The 21,041-nt window shown below is 57.8% G+C and overlaps 1 protein-coding gene across 1 annotated transcript; it reads left to right on the forward strand.

The window, feature by feature from the left end:
* The first annotated feature begins 236 nt into the window (after positions 1-236).
* On the forward strand, positions 237-15,423 carry POMGNT1 (protein O-linked mannose N-acetylglucosaminyltransferase 1 (beta 1,2-)). Its single transcript, XM_082053084.1, has 22 exons — positions 237-332; positions 1,431-1,625; positions 3,229-3,337; positions 3,729-3,844; positions 4,158-4,223; positions 4,663-4,776; positions 5,455-5,572; positions 5,874-5,972; positions 6,483-6,610; positions 7,278-7,348; positions 7,641-7,716; positions 9,185-9,268; positions 9,424-9,465; positions 9,657-9,715; positions 10,245-10,317; positions 10,620-10,748; positions 11,070-11,195; positions 11,351-11,415; positions 11,802-11,846; positions 12,014-12,149; positions 12,641-12,750; positions 13,033-15,423. The coding sequence occupies exons 2-22, from the start codon at positions 1,515-1,517 to the stop codon at positions 13,133-13,135; spliced, it is 1,980 nt and encodes a 659-aa protein (XP_081909210.1). The 5' UTR covers positions 237-332; positions 1,431-1,514; the 3' UTR covers positions 13,136-15,423.
* The last annotated feature ends 5,618 nt before the right edge of the window (positions 15,424-21,041 follow it).

Genomic DNA, 21,041 nt, shown 5'->3' on the forward strand with positions numbered 1-21,041 from the left:
GTGGGGCGGCGGCGGCGCCGCGCGGGGCGGTGGCTGCGCTGTCACCCCGGGCCGAGCCTCGGCCCCGCCCCCGAGCCCCGGCCCCGCCCCGCTGGCCCCGCCCCCGCCCCGCCCCCCGCCTCCACCTGCCGGTGCCGCGAGCGGCCGCGCACCAGCGAGCTCCGCCGGGAAGCGCAGAGCGGCGCTCAGGGGGCGGAGCCGGCGCCGGTCCCGCCCCCGCGGCGTCTCTGCGGCGCCGGAAGCGGCGCGGCCCCGCTGGCGGCTCGTGGGGCGGCGGCAGCGCCGGGTCCTGCCCGGCCCAGCCTCCCCAGGCCCGGCCTCCCCCGCGGACTGTGAGTAGCGCGGCCGGCACTCCCGCTCCGGGCTGCACCGCCCGGCTCCCGGGCTCTCCGCCGTCCCGAAGCGCCTGCGCCCTCTCGCCACCCCCGCTCCCCGCCGCTGCTCCGGCAGGGCCGCCGCTCCTCGCCACCTCATTCTCTGCGCTCCCGGCTCTCTTCTCTCCCCGCCCGGAGCCCCTGGGTCTCCTTCGCGACCCCTCTCTGCTGCCCTGGGCCCCCCACCCCGCCAAGTGCTTGGGTGCCCCCCCTCCGGCATCACCGGCTCCTGCTGCCCTTCCACCGGGAGCTCGGGGTCTCCAGGGCCTCCTTTCCCCACCCCAGAACTGGTGCTCCCACCCCGCCTGGCCCTGCTGGGGCGGCCCGTGCTCCAGCCAGGCCCTGGCTCTGCCCTGGGCACCGGGGGTTGCATGGGCAGCCTGGGGGTCTCACCTGTGGCAGCCCCTGGGCGCCCTCTCCAGCAGGCTGTGGCCCAGCTCTGAGCAAGCTGCAGCCCTGTGAGCAGGGACAGTGCTGCCACCGCTGGGGATGCGGCCTCTCCCCGCGGGGACCCACAGGCTGTTGGTGCCTCCATACCACCTGCCGGTCCAAGCCCATGGCCAGCCTGTGCCTCTTGGCTGCTGCTCTTTCCCAGAGTGTGGCAGTGGGGGCACGCTGCTGCATCAGCCTCGCTAAGGGGTTGGCCGGGAATCACAGAATGTCCTGAGTTGCAAGGGACCCACAAGGATCATCGAGTCCTACTCCTGTCCCTGCATATGACAACCCCATGGTTCACACCATGTGTCTGAGGGTGTTGTGCAGTCTCTTCTTGAAAACTGCCAGGCTTGGGGTCGTGACACCTCCCTGAGGAGCAGAGCTCCTCACTGGCCCCTGGGTGTCAGGGCTTCCCATCACTCAGCTTACAGTCCTCCAGCAAAGCCTGGCCTTGTGGATTGATCCCTGTGGGGTGGGAGGGTGCTGGCAGGTGAGGAGGTTCAATGGGGGTTCTGTTTATGGTACATGAGAGCCATTCATGGCTGTTGATTGTGCCAGGCCCTGTCTTTGCTGGGAGATTTGAAGGTGCTTGCTGCCCTCACCCTGAACCCTTCCTGGCAGGGAGTCCCAATGGACACAAGAGCGGAGCAGAGCACGTCCTGACCCCCGCCCCACGTGGCTGCCCCAGTGCTGGCCCCTGTGACTATGGACGAGTGGAAACCCAACCCTGCCCTTAAGCCCCACAAGAAGCGGAGCTGGTATCTCGCCTGGAAGTACAAGCTAATGAACCAGCGCGCGCTGCGGAAGCTCTGCCAGGTGAGTCACCCACAGGCCTGCAATGGATTAGGGCAGATAATCCATAGGGTTTACGAGCTTACAGAGCAGCTGTGTGGGTGGAGGTGGGTCTGCTGGCAGTGCTGGGTGACTTAATGTGCTGGGGAAGCATAGCTTGTCCCCCAAAAAGTTACCTCCAGTGGGTTTGTGCTCATGCACAAAAGGATCTGCCATGTCTAACAGCTTCTTCCAGCTTCCAGTGGACCTGTTAGATGACTGTGGCAGGAGATACGTTATCCACGTGTCCTTGGGAGGCTTTCAGCTGGAAACCTGACCAGTTCCTCCCTTCCTGGTTCTGGTCCCATGTTCAGTGCAGCAGGGTTCTGCCTGCAGAGTGAAACCATCCTTACCCCACTTGGTTTGCAAACCAAGCCTGGTATAAAACACAACAGGTGGATAGAGAAAAGAGGGCTGAGTAATGAGATCTCCGGCCCCAGAGGCAGCTGGTGTCTGGGAACAGGCCTGTTTGCCTGTGCTGTAAAACGGCTAATCCTCAGCGGAGCTGGCATCCTGGGGAGTGTCTGGGGGTGTAAGGACAGGGAGGGTTTGGCCCCATGGCAGTGAGCTGCAGAAAAGGGGCCATTCCTGAGATGAGCAGAGCTTGTGTTGGTTGCTGGGGGAGGGAGTAGGGGAGGGTTTCGCATGTGCCTGGGAGGACAAAGGCTGGTGAGGGTTCCCTGCAGAAGGAGACTGCTTGGTCCTGCATATCCTGGGGTGCTCAAGGCTTGGGAACGGGCCTGGTGTTCAGGCAGACATTGCTCATTGTGCTGGGTCAACGGGCTGTCTGCTGTCATCTCTCTTCATGGCACTGCTGTGGCTTGAAACACAGATGAAAAATGAGCTTAAAATATGTAAACCAGAGCTGGAAGTATGGAGTAGCCAGGTCTCCAGCAGCTGGGCCTCTATCAGCAGCCTTGAATGAGCCAGCTTTGCTAGACCCAGCTGCTGGTCTTGCTTAGTGTTGCCTTGTTTGCTCTGGTCACTGAGGCTGCTCGCTCACGTCTCCAGTATTGACCAGGCTGGAGGGTCTGGGCAGGTTGGTGAGGTGGCCTTGCTGCTGGCCACCAAGTATAACTTGCTCCTCAACACGAGCGCAAGGCTCTGTTCTTGCCTAATTAAAAGCTTTCTGTGCCCAGATCCAAAAGGTGCTCCTACTCCTGAGTTAACAGCAAATCAATGAGCCGAAACACCATAGTGACATATATATCATGACGTTGTCTTATTGCTGGTTTTCTATCTTAATCTTCCTCAGTTCCTTCCTGAACCCATTTGGCTGCTTGGCAGCTTTGGGGTGGTAGCTGGCCAGGTGGAGGGCAAGAGAAAAATAAGATGCGTTTTAGTAAATAGAAATGCTTGTAGAAATATTGTAGTCTTTTCTTGCTCCCCTTGGTCTGGGAGCCACAGGGCCATGAGGAATGGTGATGCTTGCACTGGGGGTTCCCACAGACTGCTCTGTGACCCCTTGACCTTCTCATAGAGTTCCTGAAGTCAGACCTTAGTGTTCCCTGCAGCCTCTGCCAAGGAGGTTGCCTGATATTTGATTTGTTACTTACAAGTTGGTAACACAAAGCATCCTGCTTTGCAGACGGGTGCTGTCCTCTTCCTGCTTGTGACTGTAATTGTGAACATCAAGCTGATCTTGGACACCAGGAGAGCTGCTTATGAGGAGGAAGACGAGTCTGCACAGGACTATGGTGAGGGGCAGCATCTCGCTTTTTTTTTGAAAGCAAAGAAAGGGGAGAGAGAGAGGAGTAATTTCTTTAAGTCACAGCAAACTTGTGACCAGCTACAGCACGAAACACAGGTCTGTGCATGTGGGTTTGACAAAAATTAATAGAAAAGGCTATTCCCATTCCTGGTCTGTCTACTCAAAGCTTTAGCACATTTGGCTGTGTGGGCTGGGACCAGACCTGTTGGCATTTTGGATTTCCCTTACCTGCTGCACCCCACCAATTCTGACCCATGGCTTGCTGAGCTGGGATACCTGGTGGGCCTGACCTCCTGGAGGTTTGGGTGGGATAAGGCCAAGCAGGGACAAGCCAGAGGCACCTTGGCTGGTTAAGACTGGGCATTTCTCCTCCATAGATGACGAGGTGCTGAATGTGGAGGTCCCCAGGCACCCTGTCAGCAACAAGAAGGTCTTGGATGTTGAGGTGTACTCCAGCCGGTCGAAGGTGTACGTGGCTGTGGATGGGACAACAGTAAGTGATGGGTGCTGGCTGTCCCTGTGAGCAGAGGATGGGGGGAGCTGGCTGGGTGAAGCCTCAAGCAGCGGGTGGTGAGAGTGCTTTGGTGACTGGCAAGAAGGTTGGGAGTGGGTCCCCCTCCTGCCAACAGGACTGTAGACGTGTTGTCCCACCTTGTCTTCTACTCTGGCATCCATCACTGCCATGAGCAAAGACACAGCATCACAGGAAAGAGACTTGCCCCTTGTTTGGGGTCACTGCTGTGCTGAATGGGCAGGGAATAAGAGATACTGGCATATGGTTCTCATTGCTTCTCCTCGTCTTCCAGGTCCTGGAAGATGAGGCTCGGGAGCAGGGAAGAGGGATCCACGTCATCGTCTTAAACCAGGCTACGGTAAAGCATCCCCACGTGTCGGCATTTGCCTTTCTTCATGGGCAATGTTTGTCTTTGCTCTGTAATTGTTGGGCACATGAGACAAAGGGCAGCCAGGAGGGACGTCCCTGAACACTTGTTTGCCTGTAGCTTCCAGAGCACGAGTTGGTCACCCAGAGGGTCCCTGCAGGGTTTCTCTTGTGCGTGCCTGGCTGTTCTTGGGGAGCTGGCAGGAGGGGAGCTGTGAGGTTGAGTGATGCTGTCCCATGGACCTCAGTGCACTTCATGTTGTGCATGAAAGCCCAAGGGCTGAATTTGCCTGGGGACTAACTCCCTGGCGTACCCGAAAAGTAACTCATCCTGTTGTTCAGGGACTGAGACTTCCAGGACAGATTTCCATAATTCCATGTGTCCTGGCCATGTGGCATTTAAGTTGCATCTGACGTTTGAATACCAACAGGGTCATGTGATGGCCAAGAGGGTCTTTGACACCTATTCTCCCCATGAAGATGAAGCCATGGTACTTTTCCTCAACATGGTTGCCCGGGGCCGGATCCTGATCTTCACCATTAAGGTATGTGACCTTAGCGTCAAAAGAAACAGTCACCTTGAGTCATGATGCCGTACAGCTCAGCTGAGCAGTGGCCTGCTGAACATCATCTGAGAGTCCCAGAGCTAAATGTCACATCCCCACTGGGCTGTGCCTCCCTGGCAGGATCATCTCCCTTGTCTTCTCACTCCCCCTTTTTACTACAGATGCTCCTGTGTGCCCAGTGAGGCAGGACAGCAAAAAACAGATGTGTCAATGTCTGCAGCAATAAGCAAGAGGTTAGGTGGAGAATGGACTTGAGAAAAAATATGAACATGATGGGACCCTTCTGGGTCTGAGTTCCAGCCTGTTGGGTGGGAAAGGACTGTGGACTGTGCTGGCCCTGGGCTGCTGTGTGAGCAGCACTGTGCTGCTTCAGGGTTTCAGGTTTAGCTGCGTTAAGTGTTGCTAAACACATGGCCCCACTCAAGAACAATTTGGTCTTAAGGAAACAGGAGTCCGACTCCTCTGACCTCCCTGTGGGTCATGGTGAAGCCACCAGCAGGTTTAGTGTCACAGAGACTGTAGGAACGTGCTCTTGAAGATGTCTGGCTCAGGTGGTTCAGGGGTAGGAGTGGGCCCTGTACCTTTGGTATTGACAGGAGGCTTTCATTGTCTGCACTGGGAAACAGACCTCAGCTCTGGGGTTGTGTTTTGTTCCAGGATGAAGGCTCCTTTCACCTCAAGGACACAGCCAGGAATGTCCTGAAAAGCCTGGGAAGCCAAGTTGCACCATTCCTGAGCTGGAGAGACATGTGGACATTTGTGGGGAAGAAGGGAGGTGAGTCTTGCACAAGCTGGGAGAGGGTTCATGGCCTCTTTTTCGGGGAGAAACTAGGTGAACACAAACCCAGCCCATCCCCAACTTGCTGCGTGAGTAGAGAACAACTCGCAGAGAGCAGGCAACTCTGTTCCTGGCTGTGAGGGAGGGGATGGGGGCAGAGCTTGTCCCCTCAGCAGCTCACCATAGGCCAAGGGAAAAAGGGGCCAATCTGCCACCCTGAGTTACGTGCCCACATCGTGTCCTGACACAGCGGTGATGGGCCCTTCCAGACAGTCCTGACCCTGTGTCCCTGCTCCAGGGGAAGTGTACGGGGAGAAGCACGCCAAGTCACCCGCCCTCTCGACATGGGGCGACCCTGTCCTGCTGAAGACAGAAGTTCATCTGACATCTGTGGAAGGTAGGAACTAAGATCCACTCTGCGGTGCCAGGTATCTGTGGGACAGGTCTCCCTGCTGCTCTTGGTGGTTTTGAACCAAAGCTGTGGGTCTGTTAGCAACATCCCAGGATGGATTTAAGGGTGTTTGGAGTGGGGATGGTAACTTTTAAAATGGGGCCAGCTTCCCTTCTTCCATGGCAATTCCAGGCATGGTGGTAGGGAAAGGTGGGGACAGGGGAATGGGGACATGGTCTGGCCATTTGTCACCTCTCCAAACCAAGCCTGGCTCAGTCTTTTCTGTTAGCCTTGAGCATGGCCCATTGCTGCTCAGAGAGGCCGTGCAGTGGGGATTGTTTCTGAATGGCTCCTGTGGTTATATCCTGCACCCAGAAGTGTTGCTTGTTTGTGGCAATAAGGACTAGGCTGGCAGTGGCTGAGCCCAGGGGGAGCTGTCTGTGTGGCGGTACAGCCTGGAGCACACAAGGTGAGGCCATGGGGATGAGCAGTTTTTTCTCTCCTTGGTGCCTCCAGATGCTGAGTGCCACTGGCCCGACACAGAGCTGAACCGCCGACGGAAGAGGTTCTGCAGCAAAGTAGAAGGTTACGGCAGCGTCTGCAGCTGCAAAGACCCCACACCTATCGAGTTCAACCCTGATCCTGTGAGTGCAGGGGCAGAGTATTGAGAAGACTCCAGGAGGGAGGGCTGGGCTGGACCAGGTGTGTTTGTAGATTGTCCTTAAGCACCAGCTGAGTGGTGAAAACTGCCCCTGGGCAAGCTTTTAATGCCAGCAAAGGTAAGATGAATACAGGTAGTCAGGTCATGCTGGAGAAGGGAAGTTCTCTTGCTCTACATCTGCCATGACCTGTGAGATGCCCATGGCCCTAGGGACCTCAGCGTGAGCAGCAGAGCCTATACATGAGGTTCTCTGTAGATGAGGTTCCCTGGGACATGGTTTCGTGCCAGTGTTAAGGTTAATGGTTGGACTCAATGATCTTGAGGGTCTCTTCCAACCAAAATGGTTCTAAGATTCTGCATTTGGAGAGAGTTGCTGTGATGGCATTTGGGGTGTCCTTGGCACAGTGCTAAGGGGTTTGAACAAAAGGTGGGTGCATGCTGGGATTTGGGAGCTGGGTTTGAGACGTGGTGAAGCGGGGAAGCTGGTGGGGTCTCCAGCAGTGCTGCATGGAGCTGGTTGGTGTGGTCCTGAGCCAAGGACTGTGCAGCTCCACTGTTTAACAGCAGATCTGATCCCTGCCCCTTGGGATCCTGCTCTCAGTGGCACGGCCTCCCACAGCACCACTCATACGTGTTTTTTTCTCTTCCAGCTCAAAGACAATAAAGTCTTTGATGTGCCTGTAGCTGTTATTGCAGGGAATCGCCCCAACTACCTGTACAGGTGAGCACTTGCAGGTGACACAGCTTGGCTGCTCTGGGCCACAAGACCTGGCCCAAGCCCTCCCAGTCATCCTCCTGGTAGGATCCAGCCTCCTCCAGGGGCTGCAGGAGCAATGTGTGCACACCTGCTTGGACAGATCCCAGGCTCCTCAGCCATGGGAGAGGGAAGAGCCCTGGGTAGTAGGTTCTGTTCCCTTCCCGTGCACCCCTTCCCCACCCCAAGGGATCCGTACCCCTCTAGCACTCCTGGGCCCACTGAGGCTGTGTGCTCAGGCCCCTCCATCTCTCCACAGGATGCTGCGCTCCTTGCTGTCGGCTCAGGGTGTCAATCCACAGATGATCACTGTCTTCATCGATGGGTACTACGAGGTGAGGGCACTCCTGGAGGTCCTTGTATCCAGGTTCTTGTTCCCCCAGCCATGGGATGTGGTGCTGCCTCAGTCCTTGATGGGTGGCAGGCTATGAGCCCCTTCACCCTTCCTCCTGCTGTGGGTCATGTTGCTCCTCCCCACTCTTACACAAAGTCAGTCAGCTTGGCCAAGCCATGGGTATGGATAAAGCTGCCTTGGCCTTTCCCAAAGCCCAGATTTTACATCCCCATGTCAGAAAAGGTCTGGTGCCCAGGAATTAGGTGGCCATGCTGGGCTCTCACCCCTTCCCTCTTTTGTCTGATGAGTGTCGCCAGCCCTTTGAGCAGGGTCTGGGTGTGACACCACCTGTCCAGCTTCCTCGCATGAAGCATAATGAACCAATCCAGCTGTGCCCACCCAGCTCCACTCTCAGTAAAAGGTGAAGAGACCCAAAACTACCTATTTTCACAAGGCTCGTGAAAGGTGTGGCCAGGTAGAGGAGAGCTGGTCCTTTTGAGGGCGAAGACCTTCCTATCAGCTCAACCTTATAAAGCCCTTGGAGGATCCCACTGCAGGCCTGGCTCTCTGGCAGTAGGATGTGCTTTGGGACAGGCCTTTGGCATCCTCGTAGGTCTCAGGAGCTTTCTAACCCTCACCTCGGCAGCAGCCCATGAGGTATTGTCTAGTTGCCTTGTCATGGAGACAGAAAAGGGAACAGGCTTATTCCCTTGCAGGCCTCTCCCACCACTGCCAGGTTGTGGGGCCGGGGGGGCTGGTGTGTTTATGCAGCCTCTTACTGCAGCACGTCAGGGTGGTTAAAGATAGCAGCATCTGTTGCCATGGCAACAGGAGCAGCATCCCTCAGCTATGAGGGGGCCTGAGCTGCCATGGTGGATGCCAAGGAAAGGGGGAACAGTACGTGCAACAGGAGCTCCTTCTCTCATTTGTGGCTAGGAGGTGGGATGGACAGGAAGGCAACAGAGAAGGCCTTGGTGGGGCCTCCTTGGGGCAGAGGTTAGTCAGCCCACATCTGGGTTACTTCTGACCCCAGCATGGATGTGCTTGGTCAGAGAGGTCCCTTTCTTGGCAACTGTGAGAGAAAATAAAGTCGATTGTAGTCTCGACATGAAGCAGCTGGTAGGTGTTCCTGGCTGTACCTGTTTTCTCTCTACACTGTCCAGGAAAGACTGGGGATTTGGGCTTCTTGGGTGTTCTTGGATACAACTTTGAGTCAGCAAACTAGCAGAGCTAACAGAAACTTACGGTGACACTTAAGGGCTGGAGGGCTAAAAGGGTTTGGTGAATTCCTTGTTGTGGGGTCTTCAGCACAGCACCATGTGGAGCCTCACTTGTCCCCAGGTGAACAACCACACATGAGAGATCCCACTGGTGTGTTCCTGCTGTCCCAGGGAGCTGCCATTGCTAGAGGATGAGGAGGATGTGTCCAGACGCACACGTTTGATGAGCTTTGTATCTTTCCGTTGCAGGAGCCAATGGATGTTGTGGAGCTGTTTGGCCTCTCAGGAATCCAGCACACTCCCATCAGCATTAAAAATGCCAGAGTTTCCCAGGTGAGAGACCTTTCCCAAATCCTGGGAGAATTATTTCCTGGAACCTGGAATAGCAGTCAGCGGGGCAGGCTTAGCCCCACCGCTGTGCCAGGCTGCCCCTTCCTGTGGTCTGTGGGTTGATGCTAACACAGACAACAATCTGTCTCGTCCTATAGCACTACAAAGCCAGTCTGACTGCAACCTTCAACCTGTTCCCGGTGAGTGAGGTCTCTGCATACACCCCATGGGCGCAGGACAGCACAGGGTTTCCGTGGGAGAGTGGTGTCTGGGACCCCCAACTCACGGGAGCTGGAAATGGTCCTGTGGGGCAGCGAACACTGGGAGACATTGCTTGGTGTCTCTGCTCTGTCCTGGTCCTGTCCTCCTGACATCTCTTCTTGCCTTACAGGATGCCAAATTTGCTGTGGTTTTGGAGGAAGACCTTGACATTTCTGTTGACTTCTTCAGGTAAAGCTGTGGGTCCCTGAGCTCCTGTTTGGGAGGAGCATTTCCTAGGAACTCTCTGGCTACTCATGAGAGACCAAATCCCTGCTGTGCTGTAGCTCACCTGTCTGAGGCTGAGCAGTGACCAGGCAAGAGCCATAACTGATCTCTGCCTGCCAAGAGATCAGGTCTTATATCCACTGTCCTGGTGCTTAGCACAGGGTGCCTTCAGGGGCTGGGATTTCTTCCTGGTTTGCTTTTTGGGACTGCTGATCCGTTCTCTACACACATAGTAAGCAAGAGGACAGGGACAGTGTCCAACAGGGCTCCTGTTTCTTCTTAAGGAGGAGAAACTATGGAACGAGACAATATTGTGCAGCTTAGCTGGTTTAGGTGTTCCTCTCCTGGTCTCATACCAACATGAGCCAACTCAACCAAGAGATGGGTTAAACAGTCCCAGTAGTTGGAGGTGGCTTGTCCATTGCTGGAGAATTTGCCTTGGTTTGCCTGGGGGAAGGATGTTTGACCAGAGACTGGGCAACTCTTTCCTCAGCTTTCTGAGCCAGTCAATACACCTTCTGGAGGAGGACGAGAGCCTGTACTGCATCTCAGCTTGGAACGACCAGGTGGGTGAGGGGGGATGGCAGAGCAGGGACATCTCTGCCCTGTGTTGTTCCCAAGTTAGGCTGGGGTCTGAGTTCTGTCTGTAGAGCAGGGTGTTATCCCCATCATCATCCTAGGTGGGTCTGCCTCCCCAGCCTTGAACTGTTCAGAAGTGCCACTGCAAATCACTGTCGTGTCCCTGCTGTGTCCTTCTCAGTGCCTGTCCCCTGCTCCCTCTGCTGGAGGTCTCCATAGAGCAGGGTGCCTCCTGTTTTGGTGGGTAGGGGTGCATTCAGGGTGCTGAATGTTCCCCATAACACTGCAGGGCTATGAGCACACAGCTGAGGACCCCTCGCTCCTGTACCGCGTGGAGACCATGCCAGGCCTGGGCTGGGTGCTCCGGAAGAGCCTGTACAAGGACGAGCTGGAGCCAAAGTGGCCAACCCCTGAGAAGGTGAGTACCCTGGAGGAACCCTGTCTTCTGCACCCCCTTTCTCTGCCCATCACCAGTCCCTGATCATCCCTGTACCCTGTGGGTACAGCTCTTGGAGGGGTCCTGGCTCTCCCTGAGCTTCTGCTGAGAAGGAGGCCCAATCAGAATGGATTTGGGACAGGCAGTAACTTGAGGACCATGTAACCAGCCCCAGGAACAGCCCAGGCAGGCTGGGGCCAAAGGGACTGGAGCTGGTGTGGGCAGCCAGAAAGGTCCCTGGGCAGCCACTGCACCAAATCATGTCACCAAACTCGAGTGTGAGTTGCAGTTTCCCTTCCCCAGCTCTGGGACTGGGACATGTGGATGAGGATGCCCGAGCAGCGGAAGGGCCGGGAGTGCATCATCCCCGACATCTCACGCTCCTACCACTTTGGCATCGTGGGGCTCAACATGAACGGCTACTTCCACGTGAGTGACCTCCTGCAGGCCCCAGGCCCCTTCCTGGTGCTGAGCTCTGACTCCACCATCTCTCCAGGTAGTGGGGATGCTTGAGGTGACCTCCAAGTACTGCTGACTCCTGACTGAACCCTGTTTTCCTTCCCTCCTCTCTCTCTTCCTCCCAGGAAGCCTATTTCAAGAAGCACAAGTTCAACACAGTTCCCAGTGTCCAGCTTAAAAACGTGGAGAGGTAAGTGCTGGTCAGAAGGAGATCTGGATAGAGTGGTTGCTTGACCTGACCCTTGTCCCCTTGTGCTGGGGACATCTCCCTTCCTTCTGGAGCAACAGCTGTAACATCCAGCCCCAGCACACTGGCCTCCACTGGGAAATCCTTGCAGTGGTTTTTGTGAGGTTGGGTTCAGCTACCTTGTGCTCCTGATGGACATGTTGAGGGGTCATGTTTTTGTTGCCACATCCTCCAGGCGATGTGGCAGTCCCTGCTCTCCATCCATTGGCTCCAAACTGCCTTTTATATTACACTGGGGCAGTCTTAAGTTTGGATCATCTTGGAATGATCCCTGCTTATCAGTCTGTCTGGCTCTACCCTGATCTCTCTGCTCTCTCCTCCTCCAACAGCTTGAGGAAGGATGCCTATGAGACTGAAATCCATCGGCTCCTGGGGTAAGTGCCTGCAGGAAGTTTGGGAGACCATGGGACACACTGGGTGAACCAACCAGGGCAGAACAAGGAGTGGAGGTGGTCTCAGCCACGGTTTGCCTGTCTGAAGTACATTGGGAACAGGCATGAGGTGGTGGGGTCCCCTCTCACTGCCTGTTCTGTTTCAACAGTGAGGCTGAGGTCTTGGACCACAGCAAGAACCCCTGTGAGGACTCCTTTGTGCCCGACACGGAGGGCAAAGTCTACGTCATGTTCATCAGGATGGAGCAGGAAGCAGATTTCACCACCTGGACTCAGCTTGCCAAGGTGAGGCTCCTGATGTGGCCCATCCTCACCCCTGTACTGATCTCGGCATCACTGGGAAACATCTGGATGTTGTTCTTGGGTTTGTCCGTGGCCTTGAGCACAGCTCAGCAAATGGGTTCTTGCTGTTCTTGGGTGGTATTTAAGCTTTTGGTGTTCACAGAAGGCACTAGGTCATCCAGGGAAGTTGTTCAGCTCAGTGAAGATAAGTCTTACGACTGTGGGAGTCCAGGGTCTGAGTGTGTCTGGATGATTCTGTCACCTGGAGGTGATGGTCAAACCCCTGTCCTGAGGCAGGAATGGGAGTGGGTTCCCCCTCTTTTCTCACTGCTGGTGGCTGGTGGGTGCTGCCGTGTGCTTCCCTGATCCATGCGCTGTCACTTTTGCTGTACCTCAGTGTGGATGGGGTGATGGCTCTTCCCTTGCCAGGGAACACCTGGCCCTGGGGTCTGTCCCAGGCTCTGATGCCTCTTCCTCCCTCCCCACCATCCTAGTGCCTCCACATCTGGGACCTGGACGTCCGTGGGAACCACAAGGGGCTGTGGCGGCTCTTCCGCAAAAAGAACCACTTCCTCGTGGTGGGGGTCCCTGCCTCCCCCTACTCGTGAGTATTGGGGGCACAGCAACCTGAGTAACACCTCCCCATCCTCATGGCGCTGTCCCTGCCCAGGGCACTGCACCACCTACTTCTGTCCCAGCTCAGTCCCGGGACTAGTCACCCCTCTTCTGAATCGTGGTGGTGAGAGGGGGGACAGGATACGTGTCCAGGGCTGGGGGATGTCCCAGTGGGAAGGAGATCATGCCAGGGAGACAGGCTGTGCTCTTGGGAGTTGGAATCCTGAGGGAGACCACCCTGTCCGCTCCCATCCAACCTCCTCACCTGCAGGTCCAAGAAGCCCTCATCGGTGACACCCATCTACATGGAGCCCCCCGCCAAGGAGGAGGGGGCAGCGGCAGTGCCAGCGGTTCCTGCAGCAGAGCAGACGTGAGACTGGCAGCTGGGAAGCAAGGGGGGCCAGGGGAAGGCAGAGACCCCCGCGGTGCAGACAGAGTTGGCAGCAGCTCAGAGGCTGGTGACCCGACACGGACTCCCTTTTCAGGCTGCAAAATGAGATCTTGGGCTCCATCCAGCCCCCGCTGTGGTGTCCCTGCCCCTCACACAGGACAGGGTCTGTCCCTGTAGATACACCACACCCCCATCCCAGAAACTGTTTGGTTTTTTTTAACACAGACTTTACTAACGCTGCTCCTATTGCCCCTTGGCTGGGCAAGGCGGGAGGAAGGAGATGCTCAATTTGGGGGCTAGAGGGAGCCTTGAGCAACACCTCAGCTTCCCTTTTCAGCCCCCGAGTGCTGAGAAGGCAGCATGCCCGTGTGCAAGTGCTGTAGCCTCCCAGCTGGTTGTTATTTATTAACTCTTGCCTGGCTGGGTCCATGCCCAGGGGTAAACGTGGTGTTGAAGAGGGGATCTTCCAGCATCTCTTCTGTCTCCTGCGCAATGGATGCACCTTGAGGATTATGCGAGGTTGGGCATCTCCCTGCATGCCGGCTTCACTTCTTGGGCCATGGTGACTGGTGCAGTCCAGCTCATGGAAAGGGAATACGGAAGAAGAGGTGAACTTGGCTGTGGACACGTAGGGGACGCCCCAAACCTGGCCCGTGGGCAGTCAGATGCCCCTTTCTTTACCCTGCGGTTCTGGGCGCTGGAGATAACTGCAGATGGAAGTGGACTTGGCTGCGTGCTGCGGCTGAGAGCATCCTCACCCACCTTCTCTGTGGGGAGTAGCCCTGCCTCCAAGTCATGGGAAAGGGGGTGAAAGTGCCTTGCAGAGTGCGAGGGGAGCAGCCAGCAGACACCCCCCGGCTGCAGGGGTAGGATGGACCCTGGGTCCCCTGGAGCAAGAGAAGCTGAGCTCTGGTGTGGTCCTTTCCTGTGGTACTGTACCCTGTATCTCTCTCCTCCCTGGCCAGGTACCCCCAGCTCTTCCTGAAGGCCCAGGGGCTTTGTTCTTAGAAATTCTCACTCTTCCCGTGGTACATTGCTAGCAGGGAAGCTGTGAGCTGATCCAGAAGGGGCAGCCTGGCTCCCCTGTTGTGGTATGCCCCTCATGCAGATGGAGGGCTCCTTATCCCGCCTCCCATGCCTTAGGAAGGACCCCAGGGTCCCCTCCCAACCCCAGCCACTTGGTACTAATACCCCCCGCACGTGGGGTCAGTCCTGAGCCCCTTGTTCAGTGCACATCCCCACCTTGTCCACGCAGCAGGAGATCTTTGCCCAGGTCCACCAGCATCAGGCATGGATGCTGCACTCTGGCTTGCCCCTGAGAGCAGCTCAGCACTTTCCCTGTGGTTGCAGGGGCTCTTCCCCTTTATTTTCCCACTGTGAACTGAGCATTGGGGTCTACACTACACTAACTTATTTATTTATTGCTTGTGGGAAGGGGGGGATGGCAGGAAAGCAGCATGGAGGGCTGGCAGCCCCGAGCCTGCGTGGGGGCAGTTGTGAGAGGTTTGTCTCTTGTCCCTCTGGCTCTGTCTGTCCTTTTACTTCCTTGCCTGGGAAATCTGCTCCTCTCTGGCCAAAATGAGCCCTGTGGGCACACAGCTCAACTCTAGCATGACCCTGGGGACTCTGACCCTTGTCGTCCCTTCCATGCCTGTCCCAGCGGCAGGGATGGGGCAGATGCAGGAGGGGAACAAGAGGGTGCAGGGTGGCATCCTTTAGACTGGGGTACCAGGCCTGGATTCATCCCTGCTGTCCTCTCCCACACCCTGGGAGGGAAGCAGGTATGGGAAAGAGATTTGGCTTCAACCCTGGGAAGGTTCCCTGCTGGGAAAAACCTCTATCATGATGCCCTTTCCTTGGCATCGTGGTTCCCAAGGCCCAGTTTTCCTTCTCCCTGAAACTCCTTTTCCCTTCTTCCCTGATGGGGCTCAGCCCTGCCCTCCTCATAGCTCTTTTTGGGGTTGGGGAGGGTGGTCCTAAGGGTAGGGAATGGCTGAACATGAGGTCCCCTCTCCTTCCCGGCTCTGTGGGGTCCTGGGGGCTGCATCTCCCTGCTCTTGATGACAGCAGGACTTGACCCACGGGCTGTGAGCCCCTCAGTTTTCCCCCCTCTCCCGCAATGGGCCCACTGGGTGCCGTTCTCCCTCCCTCTCCGTTCCTCCAGCAAGGCTCCGGTGTGGCGGCCGTGGTAGCACCGGGTGCACAGGCATCCCCAGGGCTTGCTGCTTTTTCAATTGAATTATTTTTTCAAGAATAAACGTTGCAAAGCTGTTGAGCCTCCTGTGTTTTCATGGCTGACCTTGTGCGCAGCCCAGGGCTGGGGTCCCCGGTGCTGGCCACCTGCCTTGTCCTCTGGTGTCATTTTGCCCTGCACACCATAGGGCTGGCCGTGGGCTATCGGTGGCCTGGGCTCCTGCCCTGTGGCTCCCATGCCAGCAGAGGTCCTCCAAGCCGTGCGGTGCCAGAGCAGCTGTCACAGGTCTGTGAGCTGTTTCCTCCTCAAGCTTTATCCCCTTAATTTTCAGCAACCAAAGGAAACTGTTGACAAGCTGCCTGGGGGGAGGACTCCTGCTTGGTGTAACCAGCCGCCATGCTTCCCACCGCCACCTCTGGCTCCTGTCCCCTGAGGAACACAGACCCATGGCCCTCTGCCCCCTCTTGGTGTCCCCTTGGGGGTTCACAAGGTGAAGCAGCTGCTTGTCCTAGGGTGGGGGGCAGTGAGCAGCCAGCCTCAGCGTTTGCACCCCACAATCCAGCAGTCTGAGCCCCCCAGGGCTGGGCTGCATTGCTGACCTCTCAGGTGGATTTGGGTTTCTTACCTTTGAGGGAAATGGGGTCTTGAAATAAGGACCCCTTGCCCAAGGTCACAGCAGAAGGATGTTGTAGCTGGAGGGAACCAGGCCCATCAGCCAACTGGAGCTGAGACCTGGTGATTTGGGTCGTGCCACACCAGGGTCAGCCCCCACACGGCTCTTGGGCTGCTCTGCCCCTGCCCTGTGGTTGCTGTGGATGGCAAAGCAAAAGCAGGGGCTGCAGGAGGGACCACCAGCAAAACCACCTCTGCACCACGGAGGTGGGTGGGGGCAGAGGTGAAGCGAAGCCAAGTGGGGAGCCGGCTTGGTGCTGCCATGGGATAAAAACAGCCACAAAGCACCTGGGTCAGCCCTGTAAGCGTGACTTTTGCAGGAAGCCCAAGAGACCTCTTCAGATTTCTGCCCCTGTGGAGCAGGGAGGGCTGGGGGTGCACCCCTTTCTGGGGCTGAAACCACAGGACGCAAAGGAAACTGCAATGGGAGAGCGCTGGCCCCCCGCACTGACTGGCCACAACCTGTGTCCTGTGCCAGGTGCCTCCTGCTCCCTGCAGCCAGGCTGGGCTTCTGAGGCAGCTGCCACCAGGGACCAGGCACAGCGTTTTGGGGGGCACCCCCTTGCCAGGAGCTTTTCTCCAGCCCCAGGGACTTCAGGGGCTTTGCTCGGTGGTGCTGGACCAGGCTCTCACCTCCTGGCACCCTCCCTGTCCACATCTCCAAACCCTACGGTGCTGAGCGCCTGCCAGGGCATCGTGGGCGAGGGGCAGATCCAGCTGCTGGGACTGTCAGGGTGAGGTGGGCTCAGGTTTGACACCCACCACATCATGCCCGCCTCAAGGAGCTGGTGTTTGCAGACTGCTGCATTTATAGGAGTATCCACTTCTGAAACGGAGGGATGATGCTGAAAGCAGATTAACCCCTTTGGAGGGGAGGACTTGTGCCAGGCTGCTGCAGAACTTTGGCTCATCGCTCCCAGGTGATGGCGATGCCGAGGTTCAGTGCCCAAAGGAGCTCAGGCCCAGGGAGCTTGTTAGAGGTGCTGCACGTCATGCGCTTCCTTGGGGTTCCGCTCACCTCTCAGTTCTGCCTGCGGACGCTGGAGCATCCCCGGGTGTCTGGGAGCCAGCTGGGCGATGGGCCCGTTGTGTGGCCTCCCTGGGAAGACCGACCCGCCGCTCCCACAGCTCAGCCCCGTGTGGCACCAGCGTTAGCACATGCTGCCCAAGTTGCCGGTTCGCAGGTCTCGCCCAGCCCCGCGCAGCCCCCCCACGGCCCAGCCTCCCTGGCTTTGTGCATATGTACAAAGGAGAACCTGTCCGGGCTGCTCCGTGTCCCAGGAGCTGGCTGATAATTAAACAAAAGCAAAATAGCCTTGTCATGAAACTTGACCTTTCCAGAGCTCGAGGGGGTGGGGGAGAAGGGGAATTTTGCATAATTTCTGGTGACGGTTATTTTTATGCATTATGCATTTCTGATGGGGATCTCTGTGGGGGGGAATGAGGAGTCCCGTGCTCTGATAATGGCCTGAGATGTGGGAGACAAGGTCCAGGCTCACCCTTCCTGTGGCATGTCGGTCCTTCTGTGCCCCATAGATGGAGGGAAGCACCCTCCAGCCACCATCCTCTGGGTAACAGGCACAGCGCCCTTGGGCGGAGGGACCTGGGCGCTGGAGGGGTGCCAGTGCCTGGGGCGTGCTGGCCCGTCCCCGTCCCTGCGTGGGAGGGAGGCAGTGACGCTGTGCCCAAGCCACCTGCAGCCCAGATCCGGGAGCCGATCCCAAATTCGCAGCACCCTCTGCGTTTTAAAGAGCCCTGCAACGCCGAGGTGCCCAAACCACCCGCAGCAAGGAGCTCCGCTTGGCTTCTGCCCGGTCCCCTCCCCTGCGTCTGTCGCTGTCCCTGTCACCTGCTGCACCTCCTGGTGTGGGACTGCCAGCTCCTGTGCCCACACCCAACAAAGCCTGGTGGCAAATTAATCTTCAACTGGGTACCCAGGATTGTTGTCATGATGGTTATTACACCGTGTCCTGCCCGGTGTGGCATTAATGATTAACATGCCAGGTTCTATGTCAGCTCCTGCTACTGCCTTTTGAATTGCTCTTCCATCACCGCCTCTGATATCCCGACAAATAACCAGAGCACGGAGCTGCCCATAAAACACATTTGAGGCTGGGTGGGCACCCAGGATGGTTTATCTCTGGGGCAGGGAGGAGGAGGAGGACAGGCAGGGAGGAAGGCTGTGCTGAGGAACGGGTGCATTGCCTCACTTCTTTCCCTGGGCCAGCCTGTGCCCTTCGAGGATGTCCTCTCCTCCCTGATCCGGGAACGTGCTGGCCAGGCTGTTACAGCAGGTGGGGGAAATTCCCCGCAGCGGGCACTCCTTGGGCAGCTGGCACCAGATGAGTTTGTTTTTGCTTCCCATTCACTCCTTTTATTAGCACAAACCCGAAGAGCTGAGATTCCTCCTCCCGCTCACGGTGACGCTGTCCCCACCAAAGCTCATTCCCAGGAGGGAGGGGACAGCTCGTTTCCCAAAGTGCTGAGAGCCACCCACGCGCTGCCAGCACCCAGCCTCTGCCCCGCAGGGGTTTGCCCTTTATGCCGCAGGGCGGGTGATGCCGGTGGTGAACACACCGTGCAAATCCCCGGGGGACTTTGGCCCGTGCGCGGCACCCGTCATGGTGTGGCCACATGTGAGCCATGGGGCTGCTGGGGGTGGAAGGCAGCTCTTGAATTATCTGTCTTCTCCATATATCCGGAGGCTACAGACCCTCATTTTCCCCATGGGGATGCTGCCCCAGAGGCTGCCGGGGGGGCCAGATCCACCCCACCCAGCCTCCAGCCCACACACCTTCCTTATTGCTTCTGATGGAGTAGCTCAGCCTTGAGCCATCGTGCTCCCCAAGCAGGGGGGCATGTGAGCCCCATGTGAGCTCCAAAAATGGCCATTTCCCACAGGGAGAAGGTCTGGGGCTGCTGCATGGCTGAGTGGGGAGTATGGTGGCATTGGGCTGGTCTCCATGGCGTGGGGGGCTTGCGGAGCCACAGCAGATGGGACGAAGCCACAGATGCCACCAAGCTCCCAGGGGCTGTGGGCAGGAGGGGTCTGTATGCACGGAGCAAACCCCAGAGCATGGGAAACAGACACGGCTCGTTTGCTGAGCCCGTCTCTGAGGGTGACCTGCATGAGCGGGTCTCCCCCTGCCACCCTCTGCCTGCAGGCCCTGCCGGGGACACCTTGCCCTCCTGCTGTCCCCACCCTGTGTCACAGCTGGAACAGAGGATCCCCCACCCTGGCACACACATCATCTCAGATGTTTGGGCACCCCGAGCCCAAGAGCGCCTTCCCGGGGGCAATAAGGAAGTTTCTGTTTGCTCCCACGTGCCCCCAGGGAGTTTTTTGCCTCAACGCTCTGTCGGCGCCCCAACAGCTTTTGGGGTGCTGCCAGACACCCTGGGGTGCCAGTCTGGGGGAATCAGGCAAGTCCAAGGGTTACAAGGTGCAGAGATTCCTGGTGACACCCACATGGGTCAGTGGGGATGGGTGGTGGGCTGGGGTGCGTCCCAGGGCTGGTGGGGGACCAGCTGGGTTGGGGCCTCCTCTGGGGAGCCCAAAAGCTCCAGTGGTGCTTGGGCAGTGGGAATGGAGGGCACAAGCACAGTGGGAGCACTGGGGAGGGGGCTGCACCAGCACGGCTGAACCCCCCTTGTCCCGCTGCTGCCCTTCGGCTGCCAAGAAAGCCGAGAGCCGGGAAGGACGATGGGGAGGAATCGTGTCCGGCAGAAGAAACTGGTCCTTCAAGTTTCCGCGGCAGGTGGAGGAGAGGAACCAAGTTGGTGGTTGTGGGGTTACTGGCAAAACTCGATGCCACAGAAACTGCCCGCCCTGTCCCAGGGAAACCCCATGGCCAGGAAGAGGCACAAAGCCACGAGCCTCCAGCCAGCCGGGCATCACCCCCAAACCTGCTGCACCCCACCGGGGTGATGGCAAAAGAGTGATTGACAGGAGCTGGCTCTGCAAGGCAGCTGCAAAAAGAGGGAGCAGGGGGGACATGGCCAGGCCAGGAGTGCACAGCAGTGCCCGACTTGGACACCTCTGGGAAGGTGCCAAACTCCCACGTGCTTGAAGAGGGAAAAGAGGAATAAAAACCCTGACGTCACCCGCAAGGTCACTGGTTTATGGTGGCACTGGCACCTTCACCCATTCAGCAAAGAGGAGGAAGAGGCCATTTTCTGGCAGTTTCCCCCACACCTCGCCATGGGGCAGGGCCACAACTCGTGACCCCAGGGTGAGTCACCCAGGGTGGGGAGCGGGTCCCCGCACCCATCCCACTGCCACCCGGCTGCCCCCCCAGCGTGCTGGGTGCTGGACGGTACTGGGGAGATACTGGACGCCAAGGGGCTGCGGCAGTGCTGCGGTGCAGCCCCGTATCTGGTGCGGGAGCTGATAAGGGGGTGCCATGGCAGGTACAGACCAAGGTGGTGCACAGGGAGGCTGTTTGCACACTGGTCTCTGGCCCTGCGGCTAATCGCCCCGACCTTCATCACCATGGCTTCACAGCCTGCCAGTCTGCCCCAAAACTGGACAGGTGGGGAGCCTCATGTCAAAAATGGGATGAAGCAGGCCTCTGCAACACCCACCCCCTAAACCATCCCCCTTGGCCTTGTTTTTGAAGTGGGAAACCGAGGCACAGGCGCGGATGCTCAAGCTGGTGTGGTGCCAAAGGCAGGGAGGGAGCAATGCTGGGGAAAGAGGGGGGCTGGAAACCTCCCCAGCCCACCCATGACCGCCCGTGTACAGAGGGACCGTGGGTGCGCCACACGGGCAGTGGGGACAATGATGGGAGATGGAAATGCTCCATCATGGGGCTGGCAGGACCCGCTCCCCCTCACCACCCCAAGCACCCCCCTTGGGTTTCCCAGGGCTGGTGAGGACACCAGTGCACCCACCCGAGGGCCAGCCCTGCCTTCCAAGCTCTCACTCAGTCCATGAGCCGGCGTTGCTGGGCGAGCAGCGGTTGGCGCAGAGGGCAGGGCAGGTTTCCAAGGCTAATGGTAGCCCCCACCACTCCCTGCTGTT

The sequence above is a fragment of the Streptopelia decaocto genome, assembly GCF_964273445.1.
Source record: "Streptopelia decaocto genome assembly, chromosome: 5".
NCBI classification, from domain to species: domain Eukaryota; kingdom Metazoa; phylum Chordata; class Aves; order Columbiformes; family Columbidae; genus Streptopelia; species Streptopelia decaocto.